Source organism: Epinephelus moara, chromosome 24 (assembly GCF_006386435.1).
Source record: "Epinephelus moara isolate mb chromosome 24, YSFRI_EMoa_1.0, whole genome shotgun sequence".
Taxonomy (NCBI): Eukaryota; Metazoa; Chordata; class Actinopteri; order Perciformes; family Serranidae; genus Epinephelus; species Epinephelus moara.
Window position 1 is genome coordinate 34,765,201 of NC_065529.1, and position 23,869 is coordinate 34,789,069.

Genomic DNA, 23,869 nt, shown 5'->3' on the forward strand with positions numbered 1-23,869 from the left:
GTCATTGTTCATTTTAGTCAAACCATACAGTTTGAAAACGAGGCGCGGCTCCAACTAGAAAACAATGTTTTGATGCATTGGATGTGCTGAATGTGCATATTAAGGCAGTACAGGAGGAGGTGCACATTAATAATCCTCCAGGACTGTAACATGCTCATGTTTAACCCAAACAATGTGTCATGTGACTGCAGTTGGTTCAGATCCAGGTCGGGACATGTTCTCACCACAAACGAACCGCACCATAATTCCTCTGTAACCGGACTGAGGCCACCTCTTCAAGAAGGTGTGCACCCGAATGTGATTGCTGTGTTCACACCTGCCCAACTGAACTGCACTTAGGGGGCAAACAAACTTGGGATGGAATAAACAGAACTAAACAGAGGAGGTGTGAAAGCACCCTGAATGAAGTATGTGCTATGATGAGAGTCTGGAGAGTTTGGCGATACTGTTTTAGGGCTGTTTCAGGTTAAACAAAAAGGATCTTACTCTAACAAAAAGGTCAGCCTCTGAAAGGATCCTGTACATGATGTTGTCAGACACCTATAATAACAATCTGAGCCTAACAGTAGCAAACATTTAGTGGATGTTAATTGACCCAAGCATAATTGTCCCAAGTGGTTACATTGCTGCCTGTTTCACTTATGCTGGCTGCAGCTCTGTTGTTCAATACTGGTAAATATCAATAATTGTTGTTCCCATTTGTCACTCAGACACAAATACATGACCATGTTGAAAATTACTAAAGTTACCCTTTAAGGTTTGATGTTATATTGTTTTGTTAGCTACTATTTCAAAGCCAAGAATGCAACTGTTATATATGTGATTGTTCTTCTATACCATGATATGCCTTGAAATTGAAAAAAAAAAATAATGATTGATGATATTGATTTCGACTCTTTGACCAACATTATTTATCAGGGTGCCATTTGTCTAATGCTTGCTGAAAGGTTTCAGCTCTGCACTAATACATCTCACAGCAGCAGCAGTAACAGATTCATTATTTGATCCACACAACTACAGTCAAGACACAGAGTGACATTTCTTTCTGAAAACAGATTTAATTTACAAAGAGTCAGTGACAGTTTTACAGTGCACATGACACAAAATCACTACTGAAGGTTCGCAGAACCCCGATGAAAAATATCAACGACAGTGCTGAAAAATGACACGTAGACGACTCGTAAATAGGAAGAAATAAATGTTACATTTACATACACATACTGTATGATATGACATCTCAGACTGTGCCTGCCTTGAATCTGTGTGTGTGTGTTTGTGTGTGTGTGTGTGTGTGTGTGTTGGACCCTCTGAATGTACAGTATGTATTGACCTGAATACTGAGACGACACCATATGGATCGACTGGCCAAGACACTCAAAAGACCTCAGGCCTAATCCCTGCTGGCTAAGTTGATTGGTCTGGGATCCTGTTTAAAACTGAGTGAAATTAACTGCTTTTTTCCTGTTATAATAATAAGTTAGAGTATCGGATTGTCCTTGCATAACAGTGGTCCTCTATAAAGACAAAGTATTTGCGTCAGAGCGGGCAGTGTCATCTATAATCCTGAGGGAATCCTGATATTTGTGTGAGTTTGCGAAGGAAGCTGCAGTTTGTTTTTAACTGTTGTGACGCTGGTTGAAATGAGAAAAACACTGAAACTGTTTATTATGATACAAGAGAATAGATACTGTAAGATTAACTCATCAGTCTGTGGTTTAAATACACGTGTGATGATGCTCACTGTAATTATACGGTGACATATTTACCTGTGCAGAATAATGAAAACCATGCGATGGGATATTACAGTAAATTATTGCTGCTGTTTGGTTGATGGCAAATATGTACAATGCTCTGTACATTGATCCTGATCCTAGATTACGGGTCTCTACCTCCACTCTCTCAACCGTCTCACCGCTGTTACAGCCCTGTGATGCGTTCACCTGCGTATATACAGTATGTAACACCATCATCATAATTCAGTTCATCCCCAAAGCTTTGGGATTAAACGAGCCCGTTTTGCATCTTCTTCGAGGCTGTGGCGAATGAGCTTTACATAACGACCGGGTACCAGATGGCAGTCAGTCAGTCAGCACTCGTGGTTGGCTGTGCCATCTCTACCCCCTCCTCTCTCTGCGGACTGACAGTTGACTCAACATGTGCCATGTCTACACGGCAGAGAGGGAAAACGGGCATTTCTGACAAGCACGACATCGCTGATTACGAGGGACAGAGTTTAATGTGCAGTCTTTGAACTAGTCACGCACTGTATTGCTGTTATGTCTTTTTCTAGGCAAGACGAGATGAGGCAAGACATCTCTAAACTGTGTTTGAAACCCATTTAAATGCGGCAGTGTCTCATAGTTTACTCCTGTGTATCATTCATTCCCTGAGCAAAGTGAATGAGACGGACGGGTTCGGTTAAACCTGAGTTTCCAAGGCGCTCAGTGGAGGCCTGCTGGAAACAAAAGTGAGCTTATGTTCAGTGGCAGTGCGTTCAGTAACAGCTGTTTGTACTATCGCTTGTAAAAACGGTAACCATGCAATCCAACAGTTGGTGTTTCCATTCATAGATGCAAAGAAGTGAGAGTCCTGTAGTGTCAGTGGACTATTTGATAAAGATCTGTAATGATGGTGACATTCTGAGAAAGAGAAAGTCCGTTTCAATGTACCGTCTTTTAAGACATCCAGAGACTCAGTCATACATGCACACAGGCATAAGAAGACATTTGAATAATACAAAACTTGCAGCATAAGTCCTCAAAAAAATCTCTCTCCATCTCCAGCACACACTCACACAGCCACACACACACAGCAAACGAGGTTTAGGTTTTTAGGATTGTCAGACAAACTGTTGCCCTGATAATCTCGTTGTGGGTGTGAAGTTCATGGGTTCGTTTTTGGAAGATAACTGTATCCACGTTCAGTCACACAGCCTGAAATCCCCCCAGCACCTGTCACTCACTCAGTTTGGCATCACCAGCAGTCTGTTGGCGTGAGACTCGCTGTCAGACCCACACAGCTGTGTTGTAGTCAAACAAGGGCTGCATTTTCTCCAGACCAGTCTCAGGCTGTCTCCTGTCTAAATAAATCCCAGCAAATGGCTGCTGGTGGACCTGGGAGAAGTGGTGTCGGTGGTGTTGGTGGTTCCTCTCAGTGTCAGTTAGATGAGGACACGGCCTGCCTTTGCCCTGCTGTCCATTTGCCCAGAACGGCAGGTAGAAGCTGCCTTTTGAACTCTTAGGAGCCACTTTCTTTGGCCTTTTGAAAAGGTCGCCCTCTTGCAGCTCAGGAGCCATCCAGCCAGGCCTCTCCTTGAGCAGCTTGTCCCTGTCGGGCCGGACGCTGCGCAGGAACTTCTTGAAGATGTTTGTGGTTAACGAGAACTTCCTGCAGATCTCCTGCGAGCGGCTGAGGCGAAGAGGGTGAGCTGGGGTGTCTGGTCTGTCTGCTCCTCCGTCCGCTATCCTCTCCTCTCTGCTCTTTCTCCTTTCCTCTTCCTCCCCCTCTTCCCTCTCCACCTCGGGCAGGTCCAGCCAGTTGCCCACGAGGTCGGCGAAGACGTTGTCTCCCAGCACTAAGGGCTGGCGGTTGCGACTGCGGCTCATGAGCGAAGAAGTCCAGTCACTGGCGTCGTCTGTGCTGTCCTGGGAGTAGTCGCTGTCCAGTGAAGGGCCCTCTTTGGAGAGGCTGTACAGGATCCCGGGCAGGTCCACCGGCTGAGCACGGCGGGGAGCCTGTGGCTGAGGGTAGGGCTCAGGTGGAGGGTTTCCCACAATTGGTCCGTAGAAATCCACCTGAGGGGCGGAGTATCCTGACCACCTCTTGGGTATGGACTCAAGGTCATTCTCACTTCTCACGCTTCTTCCGCTTCTTTCACTTCCCTCGCTTTCGCTCTCAAGGCTGGATGCTGATGAAGACGAGGTTCCCAGGCTGCTTCTGTTTCGAGACAGGCTCCTGTCGTCTCGGCTGAAGGTGTTTCTGCTCTCCAGCGACGGCCTGGGACTTGGCATCGGACTCGGTCTAGGCTCCTCGGGCATGGTTTGGCTAAAGCTGCAATCCTTGCCTGAAGTGGAAGCCGCTGTAGCTTCAGGAGGAGCTGGATGTGGGAGTCCTCGGTTAATGGGACGACCCGAAATGTCGAGGTTCTCTAGTGCTGTCTGGACCTGAAGGAGCTTGAGTTCCTGGAGGGCTCCCATCATTGAATTCATCTGAGCGTGGAGGCCATCTCCGGCTTCTTTCATACACAGCTGCAGGGAGACAGAGAGATAAAGACATGATGAGAGACAAAAATCTAAAATGTCCACTTTGGTTTAACAGCTAAAGACCTTGTAGAGGTCATAAATCCAATCAGCTGACTCCTCGGCCTCCTGCTGGACCCGTCTCATCCATCAAAGACTGATGTCCTCACTGCACGCCCTCTTGATCACCATTTATCTCAGCACCAGCACAAATCCAATTACACACCATCAACTGGCTGTATCAAAGCCATTAAATACATGTATTCATGAGTAAAAATCACAGCCCTGCTTTTAGTCTCTGTGTCAGTTACACTCTCCTCTTGTGTTTTTCAGGCTGTGCACCTTGTTTAATTATGGGTCATGTGACCTAGTTTTGGATGACAGGCCAGGGTCCCATATGGCCTGCGTACGAGACGGGATCCAACCCACGACAGCTGTAAAACAGAGCTTTCTATTTTTTTTTTTTTCAGTTCTCTTTTACTCTCTCCATCTCCGTTTTCCATCCATTTACTTTAATCCATATCTGCTGCTCCCTCCTCTGAGCTCTTTGTCTTCACTCTTACTTCCCTGTGTGCAGCAGTAATCATACACTCAGCTTTTATCCTCCTCCTCCTCCTCCTCCATACACTCAGCTTTTATCCTCCTCCTCCTCCTCCTCCTTTTCTCTCTCTGCTCTCATCTGTTTAAGAGCCTACGTCATGTGATCAGGACTAACCGTCTTCTCCTTCCTGAAGGCAGACAGAAAGCCCAGAGGCAGCATCCTGACCTGTGTCTTAACTTGTAGCTTGAATCATTTGACCCAGACCTTTAGATCATTCTCTTGATGTAACAACAGGTTTATCTTCATCTAAGAACACGCTCACATTGGCAAATGTAGCAAAGCGATTGAAGACTAAACCTGCCGGGAACCCTTCCACTTTAAAGATCTGTGGGAAGACGAGAGGAAGCATGCCAGGAATTTTGAAAAACATGCCGGCGTCTGTGGGAAAATGTTGGTTAGAAACTTCTGAAGAGCACCTACAGCAGACAACGCTGATCAACAAGCTGCTTGTCAGGATCTGCCAGTTAAACTAAAACAACACAGGTAACTGTCAACTGAAGATAAATGCCGTTATTGAACATAAAAGGGCCTCTAGCATGACAACAAACAGCCACTGTTTAAGATGAAATATCTGAAATTAAATAACTTCTGATTCTATAAAACAGATATTCCAAATCTAAGAAATCAAAACCTTACCTTCTACAAAGTGTCACAAACCAGGAGGTACACATATCCCTGTCTGTCTCCCTGTTGTTAGTCTGCACCTCTGTCACCGTCTCTCACCTTTCAAACAGATCTGTCTGACGGCCCCTATATGTATCTCTCTCCAATCAGGGGACACCGCTGGGTGTGACAGCCAATCAGCGCTGCCCGTCTAGACTATAATCCCCAAATGGTGCTGGTGGGGAGGGGGGAGGTGGGATCACTCAGGCGGAAACGGACTGACAATGAGAGGAGCGAGAGGCGAGTGAGAGGGATGGTGAGAGTCAGCCGGGTGAGCAGGGATGGAAGGAGGGGCGGAGGGATGGCACAGATCCCTCGCCATATGTTTAGATGTCGAAGAGAAACTGTTGATGGATTTAATTATGGATGACTCCATAAGAACACATGAGGGGGGGGGTGTTGGTTGTAGGTGTAACATCACCAGGCTGTGATACTTAATCTGGAGGGAGCAGTGATTGTGTTGATCCCCCGGGTGGGAAAAGAAGCTGCATAGGACAACTGACAGTACAGCATCGTAAACAATGCAACCTATAAGCACCGTGAGAGACGGGACTGTTGCTGAATGTAAAGGTTTCATGGGAAACTGACAAATGTTCAATAACAAAAATTCTTATTCAACATTTGAATTAAAAAATTAAATTGTAGCCGTAAGTAAATGGACAAAAATCCCCAAACTTCAATACATTAGCCTGACTGACTACATTTACATCCACAAAATAGTCCAGTTTTTTCCCTTAGTATGAAAAAGACAATATTCCTAATAAGCTGTTTACATGGCTAATGAAAATGAATATTCCACTAATATTCCCTTTTACATGCAGCCGTGCATACTCCCATTTACGTGCCCTAACATGTCATTAATCTCGTTAAAGCAAAGGAAAAGTGGAACAGCTGGAGCTGCTTGTGTCGTTCTGCTACTTTGCATCAAATAGTTTTTTTTTCAGTTTTCCACTGGTTGCAGACTTGTTGAACCGTGTGAACACAGCCTCACTATTTCATTCCTTCAGCCACCTTCTTAAGTCAGCACTGAGATATTCGAGCATATTGAAAAACCTGTTAATATCAGAGTCTTTTATAATGTGTAAAAGGTAGGTGTGTTTCTCCTTCTGACCAGTAAAATGGGTTTTTCTTTGGGGGATGCATCGCTATCCTAGCCTTGCAAACTGTTAACGAGGTGAGACGAGATATTGTCTTAGATTTTAGATATCAGAGTATCGTAAGTGTTGTCTTTACCTGGTTTTAAAGGCAGCATTACAGTAAGGTGATGTCATTTTCTGAATTTACCAGACTGTTCTATTGTTTGTCTTAAACCATAGTCATTATATTCACATTACTGATCACTGTTCTGCTTTTTGATTGTTATGGATATATTTTATGAAAGCACCAATAGTCAACCCTACAGTGTTTTTGCAATATTGATATATCGAGGTATTTGGTAAAAAATATTGTGATATTTGATTTTCTCCATATCAGGCAGCCCTAATTCATACTGTCCACAAATATGATTGTAGTGATAATCAAATTAACAGATGAATTTACTTCCATACAATCTGGCTCTTGTCCAATTCCCTTTTACCTTCAACCTTATGAGCAAAATGCTTCCATACCCGAGCTTTTAAACTAGTCGGATCCATCTGCGGTTGCTCATGGTAACCCATTATGTGCTATTTATTTATGCTGGCGTAGTGTCCAGTGTTTACATACTATAATATTTCACTGGAAGTAGTGTGCAGTTCACAAACTGTTGAATAATAAATGTTGCTCAGCCTTTCTATTTTAAAAGTTAACAGCATTCATTAATGAATGAATTCATTTGAAAGCACCTTACAGACTTTTGCCTGTATAACAGTAACAAAATAAGGGGGAGGCGGCATGCTCTGCTGTGTTGTTTTAATGTCTCTGCTGTACGTTAGCTCCCAGAAAAGCCAAGATGCTGAGCAGGCCACGCCCAGGAGCTTCAACTGCAGGTCAAGCCGGATGTGGGTCTGTCTCCGAATCGGACAACGCTGCCGTCTGATATAGAGACATCACTATTAAATTGAGACTGTTTAATAACTGGTTAAAAACTCTTGGTAGTTGCGTTATAGTTGGTTTACAGTACATCTGATGTGTATCGTGCCAGAGTACACATGAACCGTACTCGAGACCACCTTTTCTAGTGCGACCCATGCCCGGACACAGTACACAATGCTCATGCTTACCAAACAACTGGATTTAGAGAGCAAGTGTTGATGATGTGAAAGCCCCTAAATCTTGTTCTTAAATGAATTAATGACATTTGACCTTCTTGACAAAACACTTTAGAACAGTGACACCTTATTGTATACTAGGGCCACAACTAATGATTCATTATATAAATCATTTGATTAATCATTTCATCTATAAGGGAAAATTGCATTCCCCATCATAGGTCCTCTGAATCCAAGGTAATCTACAATGTCTACAAGTTGCTTTTTTGTCTGACAAGCAGTCTAAAACCAAAGATATTCTATTTATTAGAGAAAAAGCAGAGAATAATTAAAGTTGAGAAGCTGGTGCCAGAGAATGTTTTGCTTTCCTTCTGGATAAATTACTAAATTGATCATCAGAACAGTTGTTGATTTGTTTTCTGTGCATCGATACAGCACTGTCTGTGCCTTGACACTTATCCAATACCATGCACCATTAGCATTAAACCTCTGGGTTAAAACACTCTGCTCATCACTAACATATGGCTGAGTAGGTGCACGGGGGCCTGAACAGCCTGTAAGATCAGATAATAAGCCTATCAATGCACATGCTGGGAACAAAAGCCTCTGAGCTTCCCGTTGGCTCGCTAAATTAGGCAGCGAAGGTACGTGTAATTAGCACAATCAGGTTGTCTCTTGTCCTCTCGTCTTCCACATATGGCTGACTTCATTAGCCGTAATTGTCTGTGTCCTGGGAGAGGCTGGGAGAGAGCGCATAATTACGGTTTACTTTCCTCCACATCAAAGGTCAACAAGTCTGAAGACAAGATGACGTGCGGAGTTATGCATTGTCGTTACATCTTCGGAGGCAGACATGTGGCTGCGGCAAAGTTTATGCAGGGATCAGCTGAGGGATTACCGCACTCTGAGCTGCTGCTGAAATCTGGACCACTTAAATGTATTAAAATCTGTTTTTGAAATATTATCTGCTAAGCACACCATTCTCATGCAGGCTGTAAGGGCCGCACCTGTTTGCACACGCTAACCAAAAACACCCTAATTTAACACTCACATGCAACTTTCCCCTTGTCCCCAAGACGCAGGCGCTTGCCCTGGTTATTTACAACACACTGAGTTGTTTGCTGCCATTTCTATTCTAAGGCTACATTAATAATTCATACTGTGCCCTGCGGAACAAACAGAACAACAGTAGTAAACCAAACCCCATTATTCCACCTTTACCATGCCAGCTAACTCCAGGCGCTGCCATTTCAAGGCTGAACTTTGTGGCCCAAATATGTCAGCCTTTTCAACCTTCATTCTGCCGTCTGCTCACAATGCTAAAAGCGACTTTTAAAATAACGTCCTGCGGCAGTTTCTACTTCAAACACAGATGTTCAACCTGGGATGTGTCACTTTTACAATGTGTGAATCAGCTCAGGGCCTCATTAGGACAAAGACAGAGGACGCAGACCTGACAGGACCCCGAACCACCTTCGGGACTTTCTCCTGAAAAATAGAGACGAGGAGAAAAATGTCTGTCTAATCTAATTTAATAAGAAAACTGGGATGAAATTGGGGCTGCGGGGAATTTCTGTACTGTCCAGAAACACTGGCATCATTAACCCAGTCTTGTTAACTTTAGTTAAATCTTCTTTTTTAACGCAAGCATCCAAACTGCCTCGGCCATTTAATCCATCAAGCGTGTATTTCTATAAAAAGATCATTTTAAAAAAGAAGCAAGCCGAGTGAAAACGTGCTGAATGAGTGGAAGAGACAAACAGGAGCTGTCCAGATTCTCCCCCTTCACCCCCCACTACTTCTTCTTCTTTGGCTGCGGTGACGCCAGCCAACCATACATAATTGCCAATTAAAGGCTGAATGCTTCAAAGTTTAAGAACAATGGCTGGCAGTCTTGAATTAATGTTGAATGGAGGCTTATTAAAAGTTCTGGCATTGTAATAAAAAAAAAAAAATCAGTTGATTGGGGTTTCTTTATTTCATATTCCCACGTCAGGGTCCGTCTACTCAGGAGATGCATCCAGAAACCATTCAATATGCATGTGACTGAATTAAATACCACAAAGTATAAATAAATCAATGCTCCTCCTCTGCCGTCTGTTGAGATCGAGCTCTCTGCCTCGATATTACCTCCTTCAGTTATGGAAGGAAAAAATAAATCACTGTGCAAACACACTGAGCTTACACATGTCCACACACGCCTCGCTTGAATGAAGTCAGAGTCTTTTTATAAGTGTGTGCTTGCATGCTGCGTTCACTGATATACATTAACTGGATTGTTGGGTGAGAAATAAAAACACAAACTCAAAAACAAACCGGCGCTCTATTCCGGCTGTAAAATACAGGCCATTCAGTGTTGTTGTTTATTTGTTATTGGCTGGAGGGGGGAGGAAACAGCGAGGCCAAGGTTATCAGGCCCAAAAGGTCTTCCTGTTTAGAAGGAGCTGGCCAGCGGCAGCAGCAGCAGCTAGTGTACTCCACCCTCCCTCCACCTCCACCCCTAATTAAAAATGAATGGTGGGCTGTGTGGGTCAAGGACAGGAATGGGGGTCTCTGTCCGCGGGATACAGAGAGAGCCTCTGTGACGGTGCTGCTGGACACGCCACAAACCGCTGCCCCGAGGTCGCGATTAAGAGGGCAATAAAAGCTGTGGAGAATTCACTGAAAGAAATAAATTACTGTGGCAATGAATGCCTCTTTGACGAAATGGGTTACATGGTGACTCTGTTTGGTCCGCGTGTCCTCTGGGTCATGTTCAGGAGAGGAAGAAGTGTGAATAATGTTCAACAAAAGGGTGTGGGGCACTCGTGTATTATGTCATGACAAATTGGTCGTTAAAGGGATAGTTTGGATCTTTTGAAGTGGGGTTGTATGAGGTACTTATACATAGTCGGAGTATTACACACAGCAGATGTCAGTCAGCATGTTTGGAGGCACAGGCAGGAGCACCAGCACAGGAGCTCAGCAATGTTTTGCTGTAGACAAGGGCAGCAACAAAACACATTTTAGCCACCTATAAGAAAATCAATATCAGTTCAAGTGTACGCTATATTTAGCTATTGTTTTTGCCACTTTATCTTGACTCAGACAGCCCTTGACAGGAAAGCTCCAGTTCCCTGTCTATGCTCTCTTCAAAGTCACCAGACTCCATTGACAAAAGCAGCAATTTTAGCTTGCCGAACACACAGGAGCTGCTGGTCTACCACTGCATCAATCAGTTAATTAGTAAGTGTAATTTTGTGACTTTGATAGATCCAGACCAACACTTTTAAACACCAAAGTCACACAATATCACAAACAAACTAACTGATGGAGGCAGCGGTAGACCAGCAACTCCTGTGTACAGCAATGTTAAATTACTGTTTTTCTCAATGAAGTCTGGCTTAGAAGAGAGCAGTATAACTGCTACACTTACCTGTTGGAAATCGCTGTGTGACGGTAAGGCAAAGCAGTGAAAATAGTCTAGATATAGTGTCCACTTCAACCAATGGATTTTTTAGAAGGCACATCCACAGCAGTACATTCCTTAGCTTCTATGTCGGTACTCCAGTCTGCTTCTCCAAACTGGAGGCGTGCTGGCTGACATCTACTGTATGTAATACACTGACTACGGCTAACTACCTCATACAACCCCACTTCAAAAAATCGAAACTGTCCCTTAAGTGGAGATATCCATGTTTTAAGGCATTATTTTATGTATGTGTTTTATTTAAAGTGTTAGTTTATTCCTAAATTTCGCACTAATGAGTGCTCATATAAGGCAAGAGTTCAAAGTGCTGGTTCACCTAAATTACAAAAAAAGTCAAGCAGATATTTTTAAATTTTATTTGCTCAGATTTTGAGATTCATCTCTCAGATTTCTGCCTCCACTCCAGTACAGCTGAGAGAAATTGAATTTGTTTGGTGATGCTCGTTGTGCTAAAACATTGAACAGAGACATCTCCTTTCAGAAACTGTGTGCTGGTTGTCCTGACCGCCCTCCCAAGGAAAATGACAGCACCTGTTGTCTGTTGAAATGCCTGGATACAATGTTGAACTTACAAAGCTGCTCTTGTGGTTGTGTACATAATGCCCTGTTCACACTGCGACAGACAAAGCTCCAACATGGCCAGTTACACTGTCGCTGAGTCATTGTTGAAGTGTTGCTCGAGCACTCCTTGACGCAGTTGTATCGTCTTGGGCTTGTGTGTGTGCCTGGTACTTACAACAAAACCTTGTGTGACAGTCATCTAAAGTTTGTATATGGTCAAGAACGTCTGAGCCCAATTTTAGCATTACATTTCGCTGCGGCATTGCATCCGAGAAAAAAGTGAGCACGTCGGCTAACTTAGCTAAATACCACAGCACCAAAGCTAGCAACAAAAACATGTGATTGGTTAACTTTATTGCATCATTGGAGCGCTGAAAAAGTTTATTTGTAGTGCGTCACACCTGTCTGCAGTGACACACGTTGGGCGTCAGCTTCAGCTTTGTGTCAGCAACCTTCATTAGAAATGACTTGTAGCTCATTGCTTTCTCTCTCGTCGTGTGAACACAGCATTACTGAATGACAACTAAGTGTCAGACCAGGACACAGGATGCAGCTATTTCCATATTGAGGACATTTTCTTTTTATCCTGAACCTAAATCTGTCCCTTACGTAAGCCATAAACCATGATCCATGTATTTTTTATGCACACACCTTCAACTCCTTCTAAACATTCTGTGACTGAGCGTGTTGCTTCATTATAAATGCATCAATCTAACCGAACCTTTCAGGTCAAAAAAGCAGTGCGAGTCATTTTTGACACAAACAGAGGCACTGGCTAACAATATGCCATCCTGCTGAAAGGGGCATACATTTAAAGAATGCTTATATAGGTCAGTTTTAAAGGCAAGACACAGCGTAAGTTGTTTTTAATTTTGGAGGACTTGTTGGATAATTGATAGACCTCACTGTGATCACTTTGTTGCAACTACTACTAGAAAAGCAGCTCCTGTGAAAAATCCTGACAGTCTGTTAATCAGAGCAATGGGGACACTGTTTCTGGAAAGCGATGATGCTCATGCATTTTTAAAATTGCATTCACCTCCTGTTGTATTAAGATAGCAGCAGAAATATCAGAGACAGATATCGCAATCAAAAGCTTGGCAAATAAAACCCAAACAATCAGTAAGAGGTGAGTGGGAATGGAGAATCTGGTGAACTGTCCCTTTTTAAGACAGACTCATTTAAACCAAATGACCTGCTGCCCAGCAAAAGACTCCCCGACGGCCCTTTCAGAGACGGGAGGTGGTTTAATAGCTTGTTTCCTGCTCGAGCTAATTTACCCCATCACAAAAATGATGCTGCCGTGGGGGACACAGGATGATTAGGATCCATATCATCATCTTTGGCAGATTATCTTTGGAGAAAAATCTGGGAGCCAATCTGTTGTCTTCCCGGCTGAAAGTCTTCACTGGATGTGAGGATCGTTAGACAGATGCTTGATAAGCACCGCAGTTGACGTCAGCACCTTGTGTGTGGGCAGCGAAAGTGCACGGCCAATTCTCCAGCCCACAGTTGTAACATCAAGTGTGACGTTAATGTTGCAGAGACTCCAGATCCTGCCCCCTCTTAGTCTAACATCAAAAGCTTTCATGGCGGGTGCTCTGATTTCTGTGCAGCATTTAAAAGCTCATTGAGTTCAGTGATTTATTGGGAGTGAATGGTCCTCCGTTAATGCATTACATTATCAAACCCATAGTACTGTGACATGTATATACTGCACATGCCATCATAATGTGCTCAGTTGTTCAGGGTGGGATACAGAGCGTTTTGGAATGTGAAGTTTGTACTGTATGCAGGTGCTGAGTTATATATAATACAGGGAGCAAATGGGCCTCTTTAAATACTTTAAAGCTGCATTCATTAATAGTTTTACATTAACAGTGGATTAAATGACTGCTTGTGATGAACACAGGGAATTATCAACCAAATCTGCAGCTTCCCTTTCCTCAGCTCTACAGAGCATTGTAGTGTCTTTCAGGTCATTGTTTTGGTTTTACAGCCTGCAACATCGATGTTATAGATTGTTTCCAGCGGTGGCAGGTGTCTGATTTTAGAAGAAAAAAAAGTTCTGATTAACCCACTGTACATGACCTGCTCAGCACCAAACAGCAGTTGTAGTTGGTAACTAGCTGGTGAATGCAGTGAAGCATTTAGCAGCTAAAGAGACAGATATACTCAGGCGACAACCTCCGAGACTGATAAATGAAGCCAACGCGGAAGTGCCAGAAACTGCTGTTCCTTGACTGGCCAGTAGAGGCTGGCTCCAAAACAGAGTCAATCCTCATAGACCCCACTTTTTGAACATAAAACTTCACAGCAGAATAAAACATGTTTACAGCCTGGTACAAAAATGGTTTATAGTTTACTAAGGGTTAAAGTTACACATAATTTCAGTGAAATTAACACAATATGATTTTTGTTTTGCATATCATGCATTGAGGCTTCAAAATGACAGTTCACAAACCAATGGGTGATGTCACTGTAGCTATGTTCATTATTTTATACAGTCTATGAATATACCCCTTTTCCACTAAAATTTGTGCGTATATACGGTTTAAAAAAGCGGGAAAACCAGCAAAACATAGGTGATAGACTTCTTTCCCATTGTCAGTGTATGAGAATGCCTTTCTGTTTTTTCCTGGTGTGTCATGTTCAACATCCTGAACATGCCAGAAAACAGGTTAGTAAACAGTAAAAAGCAGCATGGAGGCCAGGGGAAATATTACGATGGTTAGTACTTTATTGTATCTGTTACTTATTCAGTCCCTTTTTCAAGCCGACTAATTTGGAACAATGTCCTAGCGCTGCTTGGACAAAGACGGACAGAATATGAAGTGAGCGTCATTACATTGCAGTGGAAAATGGGTGTCATATTTCCATCTCTGCCAACTGGAGCCAATCGGAGGTGGAGCTGATAAACGCTGATTGTAACCTTTCCCATTTAAGACAAAAGCCTGATGTTAGTGGGTGTCAGAGGGTTTTTTGTAGGGCTGCACAATTAATCGAACATTATCGAAATTGCAATATGGCCCGGGGTAATATCCAAATCGCAGGAGCTGCAGTTGTTTGAGGAAAAACGTGTCACAACGTATCATTATAAATGAAGCATTGTGGCGCTGCAGAGATGCCCCAGCCTACAAATCATATTCCAGATGTAAGGGAACAAGCTTGTTCGGTACAGACCCCAACAAAATTCACATCGTCATTTTTATATTTTCTTAGTGAAAATGAAAAGTAATAATAATATTTACCATTTCCACTGAAATCATGACTCATATCCCAATCACAATATCTATAAAACTTAACATAATATGATTTTTGTTTTGCATATCATGCATTGCTAGTTTTTTTGTCCAGTAGGAAAAGCAATATTTTCCCTAGGAGTTGCTGGAGATCAAAGCGGAGCTAAAAGGAGAGTGAACACTGGACTTATATTTGTCAGGTGTCCAGAAACACAACTTCAGATAAATGCTAATGTTTTTCCTCTGTCTGCTGGGTGTGTAAATAGACTTCTGCAGGATAACAAGTTTATTTTTCAACATTTCAACTATATATGGTGCTAATCTTTCAATGCTGTGTTTACAGCTTGTTCCCCCGAGTGGCCAGAAAAATCAATTATTTCTGCTTTAATGCATTGTACAACATATCTTCCATTTTAGTAGCAGAACAATTCCAAAAATCCAATTTCGTTGGCACCAGATAAAGCAATAATGCCAGACAAAATGTCATTTCAAGACCCCAAAGACACAATAACATGAGAGAGAGCACAATATTGACCTAGACCTCAGTGAGAGTAACACCCATGAGAAATAATCCACATATTTTTCTTCAAATGAAAGCAAACAGAGCGGAGGAAAGACACAACTCGATCTCAGACCAGCGGGGTCACATGTGGTTACAGCAGCAGCATAATTAACCACTCGACTGTCTCTTGATACAGTAAATCCTAAAAGTCGTTAGTGGTGATTTCCATTCTGTGAACCGTGATAACGCGGGTTACGTGCGCTCGGTCTCATAATGATAAACTGGCTTTGTAAATAAAGGTTCTATTTCAAACACAATGATCACCCATGCAAAACCCTACAGCTGCCACCAAGAGCCGGGCCAATTATAGCAGAGGGGAAGGAAGGGCAGGTTGGAGAACAGGAGCCAGGAGGGAGGCTCCAAACAAATGAACTTAAAGTCAAACCACTACATGTCTTTGTGTTGCGAGCAGTTTTCTGATCCCACACCCAAAAGGTAACAAAGAACAAGCAGCCATGAGGCACACGAGCTTTCCAGAACACACTGCGCTGTTTTTCTCAGATTTCATGACCTCATGCTCGCTGGCTTTGGATCTGAATTCCAAGCTGACAGTCATGTTTTGAAATGTGCCTCAGGTGTGAGAGGGATAAAGGAGTATGATGCATATGAAATCAGCTTCAGAAGTGATGACACCACGAGGTTTGACTTATGCTTTAGCGTCTGAAATGCAGGTGTGAACCCAACATTTAGACAAGATGACTCAAAGGCATGTCAGCAGTTGAATCTTGGACTCTAAGCAGGCAGGAAGGGCTTATGTTGTTTTTTTCATGACTCTTTGTCTGTTGTGTGAATAATGACTCATGCATGAGCTTAAAAATATTTCATTGTTACCATTATATCCTCGGGATTTCTATGGAGCCTCGCAGTGCTTTTTATAGGAACAAATGGGAGCTAACAGCCTGTTTACTAACTCTGTTTTCAGTTAGTAGAAAGATGAAAAACGGCGATACATTCCTGACTTGAAAACTGATCTATCAGCTTTGAGTTTTATTGACACTGGTGTGTTGGATGTGGTCAGCAGTTAGGAGGAACAGCCCCAGACCTTGTCGGGTCAAGGGTCGGATGTTAAAGCGTGACCTGACACTACCCCACACAGACTGACTCCCCCGACCCCTTCAGCGGGTCTACTGTGGAGCAATGAGGTCACAGTTGTTATATACATGACTTGTACACAGGCTTTGAATGCCATGCTCAGTGCTGTAGACACTGCAAACTAAACTACAAGGTGAACATCTAAAGGACAATACTATTTTTTTTTTCAGCTCCTCATTTAGACCCTCTCTACAAGTCTACAGATATTTTTGAAAACAGACTTTTTTTTACCTCTCACAACCTCACATAACTTTCATTTTACAAATTATCTCTGTTCAGACTAGATTGCAAAAACGACTCCAACACCCCCCAGTGTTAGTTGTCTTCAGCACTCTACCTTGTCATAAAGGTAGGAATGTTTATAAGCTAACGTTACCTTTTTCTCATCACTGTTGGTTCCCATTCAATTTAAGGATGAAGGTGCTCACACTAACATACGAGTGACGCTCTGGACATGAGAAAGTTTCCCTTCCACTCCTCATCAACAACAATGCCACTCTAGAAGGTGTCTCACCCTCTGCTGGTTCAACCAGGCCTGGTCCAAAACCACTGTTTCAGTCACGTCAACTTTAGTCAAAGTTATTTTATTTCCATTTGCAGTATTATATTTGGCGGTATGGCTCTGTTCTGGGGCCTCTCTGTCTTTCCTAGGCCTTCACAGAAAGCCTAAGGAGGAGAGAGCGAACCTCTCTGCCCCTCCACTTGCCTAAGTGGAAAGCCTGAGGCAGAGAGAGCACACCTGTCTGCCCTTCCATGTGCATACATGGAAAGCCTAATGCAGAAAGAGCAGCAGCAAAGACCACCCGAGAACAGAACAGAGCAGCATCAATGCCAAACAGAATTGACACTGATAAGTCAAACAGCATGAAGAGGAGGAGCTGGGGTGGAGGCGGGTTGCAAAGCAGCTTGCAGAGGAAGCAGCAACAGTAGGCAGGCCAGAGCAGTTTAAATAGGGCACCCTGAATGAGATTCACCAATAGCTGCATAGAAAGGAATCATGTGATCTATCAGCTGACTCCCTTCCATCAATCAGCTGCTCCATCGGTTGATTGGGCTGTTTGAGATCAGCTGATGTAGCTGGGATGTGAGCTGAGCTTGACATAAGGCCCGTTTCCACCGCAGGAACTTCGGGGTAATTTTTATGGGGCCGGGGCCGTTGGTGCGTGTCTCCACTGCAGGAACCACCCCCGAAGGACAGAGTTCTGGAACTTTTACAGAGGCTAAACAAAAAGAGGCCCCGAGAAACTCCTGGCTGGGGCTTGGGGGTTACTTGGTGCTGACTGGATATACTCAAGGCGGGATGTGACGTTTTGTAAATAACAACATGGTTATCATAGTTTAGCTAGGCTAACCGTTAGCTGTAAGCAGTGTCTGTAATAACTCAATAAACGGACCGTGAAAAAAAATATTTTTTCCAGCGGATATCTTAGTTACAACATGATTGAGCTAGCAAAGCAGTTTTGTGTTGCTATGTGTGGTATTTATTCAGTTTTGGGAAATCACGATGTCTAGAAAGCATCAGCTGACAGGGACAGCTAACAGAAGCAGCAAAGCTAACATCAGGGCGTCATCTCTTAAAAGCCTCCCGTTGTCGGATACAACATGAAACTACTCCAGTTAGCTCAATCATGTTGTAACCAAGACATCTGCTGGAAAAAATATTTTTTTCACGGACCGTGACCGGAGTTATTACAGACACCGCTAACAGCTAACGGCGTCCCTACACCCCTACGTCGTCCCGGTCAAAATGGTTGCGCAACGATTACGTCACATACAGAGCCTGGTAACTTTACAGGAACCTTCCTCCTACTCCACTCTCTCAGTGGAGACACGGCGGTTGAGAGGGCCGAGCGAGAGGACGTTCCTGTAGTAGTTCCTGCCCCCCAAATAGTACCAGGAACTTCTTCAGTGGAAACGGGCCTATAGTGTCCTGCAGGAACTAACACTATGCTGAATTTCTGGCAGACTTTAAACCGTGGATGCTGAGGTGAAGCAAAAACACGGGGTGCAGCGGACACCTCCGTTTGTCCGTGAAGTGGTGCAACAATACTAAGAAGTCATAAGACCAAGCTGCGCAAACAAAATGTTAGCAAGCTAGTAGTCCGTCATTGATGTTGTTTCAAGCATGCTGATTCTCTAAGCAACAATCGAAATGTGTGAAATGAGAAGATGAACTGGAGTTTTAAAAATTCTCAGTTTTAGTGACATAAAACTCTGGAGGAGGACTTTAAATCTTTGCTTTATAAAGCTGGTAACCACTTTTAAATGCATGCTGCACAGTTTTAGGTCTTCGGATGCATTTAACCACCTGTTCCTGGCAGCCATTAGTATCCAACCATTTCCATACGGTATGAAAACCAATTAACAGACTGGTTCCAGATCTTTGAATCGCTGCCCACATCTCTGAGTAGGCATTTAAGCGTTTCAAAGAGGTTTGGCGATGTGCTCATTAATGTGTCACTGGTTTAAAGATGAATTTAAGACATCATCTTGCAAACAGCAGGAAATAAAGAGACAGAAAAATGTTCATGAGAAGATGACAAGCTCGGATGAAATTGACGCAGCTGTACAGGTCTTTGAACTCACACAACTTTTAAAAGCTGCATATTTCTCTGATTGATGTGAAAAGCTGCTAACTCTGCCTAGGGAACACTACTGTGGCTTCCCTGCAGTGAGTGGAGATGGCACTGACTGGATGGATACGTCACTCACTACTGATTAGGGCGAAATAACGACCCCCCTCATAAACAGAAAACAGCAAACGTAAACACGGCGTCACACTGAATAATAAATCGAAATGAGATGGCAAATTAACAGGCTCCTTGAAACGTGCCTGAGTTGTGCGGTTATTACTCTGAACATCAACTCTGCATTAATTACTGTCAAAGTTGCGTGGTTAATGTAGTGCAGTCAAATCAGTCTGCAATTAAGCTGCATCAACATGATGATGTATCTCCAACAAAATGAACTGAGACTTGATACTGAGTGTGATGGATTATAACTCAAGTGAGTTCCAGCAGTCTACTAACTGATTTTTATACGATACAGATGGCTTTCAGAAACTGAAGAATGTCTAGAACACAGCAGGATGGTTATCTGTGATTAGAAGTGATTTAATTGGACTAAAATGTGCAAAACAACTGGGACTGCCCTTTGTAAACTAGTCTTTGAAGTGATACTGGAGAACTTCTCGACTCTGCAGCAGGTGTAAGTCGGTTGTTAGATGTTTGTGATCTCTGCGTTGCAGATGGAGCCGGTTTGCCGCTCTTCAGCGGGCTCTGGATGAAAATCCGTCACAGTGGAAAGAAAAGTGACAACCTTGGCACAGACACCCCTCGTTCTCTGAACAACAGATTGCATCCCACATGGTCCTTTACAGGGGGAGACTGCCTCGGCTTTTTAACCGGCATCTGCTCTCTGTTCTCCCGTTTGATCCTCGGCACGGCGCGACACTTTTTTCTATTATGTTACCAAACTGCGATATGGCAGCTATGACGCTACATGTCCTCCTGGCACGGACGTCTAACTCCCCTGAAATCTCAAGTGCCACTTCACAGACGTGTGGCTAATTCGGAGACGCGAATTCACAGAAGTCACAGAGCGGATCATGTTGCAAAACAAGCAGCCATGCGAGGCTTTTCTGTGGGCCAGTGGCTGGATTGAAAGAAAGAAAGAAAAAAAATCTGCGCCTGCTTTGAAGATGATTCCAAATGAAATCTGTGCCAGTTAAGGCTCCTTTGAAAAATGGGTCTACACTGTGTCACTGCCAAATGATTTGGGTGCGAGGGTGCAGCTTACAGATTTTGTTTTTACATTTCAAGGACAGGGTAAGAGATAGCGCTCTGGATTCGCCACCATCAAACAGATTTGTTTGTTAGAGGAGAGGAGACGTGAACATATTAAATACAGGAGACTGAAAAATTAATTCAGGGCGTAATGATGTGCTGAAACTCGGATTGACTGCCAATTTCACTCACTTTGCTGTGAAAGCAAAACCCTACATCGGTCTGTTGCAGGGCTGGAACTAGAGCTGGGCTGTATATTGATATATCATATTCATGATATGAGACTAGATATCGTCTTAGATTTTGGATTGTAATATCTAAAGTCTTAAAGTGATGTAACTTACTGATCTATTATTTGCCTTTACTCACTTTGTAGGTAAACATTTTGTGAAAGCACCAATAGGTAACCCTATGTAATATCAGTATTGAGGTATTTGGTCAAAAATATTTGTTGGATCCAAATCCATTAGATCCAGGACTTTTTATCCAAGGAAATGTTACGAATTTTAAACTACATCAAAGCTCCAAGAAATCTATCGATACAGCTCTTGCTGTCTCCAGGGAGTGTATTGCATTAACCTGGACGTCAGATCCCCTCTTCTCTATATCAAAGTGGACTCAGAAATGATGATTTATATGCCTCTAGAGAAGATCACCCATGTCCTGAAATACAGATATGACTCATTTTTAAAGGTTTGGCAGCCTTTCATTGAATATATATACACAGAAACATTACCTTTATTGACTATAGACTCTCTTTAATGGTTGACTGGCTCCATTGTAAGTTAATAGTAACGTCCAGGTATAATGGTTGAGTTTTTTTTGTTTTGTTTTGTTTTTGGCTCTATGCTTTTCTTTATCTTTTTTGGAGGGAATAGGTTGTCATGTTCATGCTAAATTGAAAAGCTTTAATTTTTTTTTTTTTTTTTTTTTTTTACATTTAATTTTCTCCATATTGCCCAGCTCTAACTGCAATCGATTACTTTCTTTATGGGGTGATCTGTTGATTAATGTCTTCATTAAACAATAAATTGTTTTGTGTATAAAATGCCCTAAAGCTCAAGTCTTTAAATGCCTTGTTTTCATCAACACTCCAAAACAGACAAAAGCAGCAAATCGTCACATTAAAAGAGCAAATACCAGGAAATAAGGCATTCAAGCTTTAAAAATACCCTAAAGTTACTCAGTTTCCAATGATATTAAACAGACAAATGCATCAAATCATCACATTTAAGGAGCAAAAACCAGCAAAACCAAACGATTATTTGACTATCAAAACAGCTGGTGAATAATTTTCCGTCCTTTTATAATCGACTACTCTTTTCCAGCTCCAGTCTCTTGCAACACACATTTCAATTTACTACAACAGATCAAAATACTGTGAATCTTCCAACTGTTTCCGACTACATGCAGCCTCCTTAAGAGAGGAGGAGAAACTGTCTTGAGCTCATTAAGCTTAAAACATCTGTCCCAGATGCGTGGACAGAGAGGAGGAGGATATGTACACATGCCTCTGGTGTGCTCAAAGCTTTAAGCCTACACAGATTAATGCGATTTAAAAAATACACACATGCACCCCCAACTGAAAAGAACAAACTAGAATATGAGAGGAGCCGTCAGGACACACGGAGCAATGATATTTTGATTTTTTATTATAAGAAATTTAAATATTTAGTTGTTGGCGCGCCACCTTGCACATTTAAAATGCCACTTGTTTAATATGCACATTGATAAAGTAGAGGAACATTATGAGAGCTGATTGCAGGAGTAGAAGTGCACAACACAACGTACCAGTTCTTGCTTCAGTCGCCTCAGACACGCATCCATGTTTTTGCATTCCGGTTTGGAGAGCTGTTGTTCCATGTTTGTGAGAGGCGAGGATTTCAGATGAAACGCGTCGCCAGTCGCCTCTGGAGCATGACTATGAGAGCTTTCTGCCGGGCAGGAAAAATTAAAACAACGCTCTCTCGGAGAGCACCAAATAATTTGCAATTGGAGATGCGCAAATCCTGCTGAGGAATGCGCGCGCGGCTCGCAATGACGCGGATCCTGTAATTAAAAAAAAAAAAAAAACCCAACAACTCCCGATGACGAAAATGTGTTTACTCCAAGAAATGATAATGAGGTCCTTCTTGTGGCTGCATGAAGACACTCAGTCCGTGTGTGTGTGTCTCAGTGGCTGCTGCTTGGCTACTGTCACCCTCCTGTGTGTGTGTGTGTGTGTTGCTCTGCCCGTTTTTTCTCCCTCTGCTGTTTTCCCATTCAAGAGGAGCCCTTACGTTGCCCATCCAATTTCCTCCAATGAGTGAGCCTCTCAGGACGGGCTAAATCTCATTCAAACTGGGATCCGTCATTTATTAGGGAAGAGCAGATTAGTCCACTGCAGCTTGTAATAAGTCCACACAGATATGAAAAGAGAGAATAAAACATCTGGAAATATTTAAATCAAGGCTGCAAGATCAAAAAAGAGCATGAAAAAATAAAGTAAATATCTCTCTCCCACAACACTGACAGACCAGTAAAAGAGATCCTGCAGCCACTGTTGGACTAAAGGAGGAAGTTTATGGAGGATGTGTCTAAAAGAAACCATATGTGTCATGAAACGAGCCATAGGGACAGTTTCCTGGCCACCTTCGCTGTGGTCAGAGAGGAAACACCTGAGCCACGGGCTTTTGTTGCGTGACCTGGATATAGTGCTTTATTGGCGAGGGAAGGAAGAGGTGCATATACAAGGAACACAATCTGGAAGTTGTTTATCACTCCCTCCATCATGTTATAGATTTGACATTTCTGATATGCAGAATGCAGACCGTTAAGTCTCAGTCTGGAGATGTCAGGGAAACTATACGTGTGTTATACTTGTTCTGTTAGTGAAAGGAAAAGGAAGGAAGGACGTTTGAGAGGAACTACCCAAATAATGTAAACAAGTCCAATCAGCAGCACGGTGGTGCATCATTAGTATTGTCGCCTCACAGCAAGAGGGTTCCTGGTTTGAACCCAGAGTGGGGGAGCCCTTCTGTGCAGAGTTTGCATGTTCTCCCCGTGTCAGCGTGGGTTTTCTCCAGGTACTCCGGCTTCCTCCCACAGTCCAAAGACATGCAGGTTAACTGGTGACTCTAAATTGTTCGTAGGTGTGAATGTGAGTGTGAATGGTTGTCTGTCTCTATGTGTCAGCCCTGTGATAGTCTGGCGACCTGTCCAGGGTGTACCCCACCTCTCGCCCAATGTCAGCTGGGATAGGCTCCAGCTCCCCGCGACACCCAGCAGGATAAGCGGTTACGGGAAAAAATGAACTCCAAACACTGTCCTTAGCGTTAGGTTAATTTATAGAAAAAGCCCAACAAGGCGCCAAGCATTGACCGAGCATTGAATGTAATCTTGTTTAGTTCTTTGACGAGAAAGTTCAAGATCTGAGTCAGTATTCTGACAATTTATGACGTATTTTATTTAGGCAAAGTTCTTTCACG

The 23,869-nt window shown here is 43.0% G+C and overlaps 1 protein-coding gene across 2 annotated transcripts; it reads right to left on the bottom strand.

Moving 5' to 3' along the window:
• Window positions 1-1,038: 1,038 nt before the first annotated feature.
• inka2 (inka box actin regulator 2) lies at window positions 1,039-22,643 on the bottom strand. Of its 2 annotated transcripts, none has more exons than XM_050037232.1 (2): window positions 22,194-22,643; window positions 1,039-4,247 (listed from the first exon to the last, which is right to left on the bottom strand). In XM_050037232.1, the coding sequence occupies exons 1-2, from the start codon at window positions 22,263-22,265 to the stop codon at window positions 3,006-3,008; spliced, it is 1,314 nt and encodes a 437-aa protein (XP_049893189.1). In that variant the 5' UTR covers window positions 22,266-22,643; the 3' UTR covers window positions 1,039-3,005. The 2 variants fall into 2 exon arrangements, with proteins under 2 accessions (XP_049893189.1, XP_049893190.1); XM_050037233.1 differs by lacking the exon at window positions 22,194-22,643 and adding an exon at window positions 5,476-5,567.
• Window positions 22,644-23,869: the final 1,226 nt, after the last annotated feature.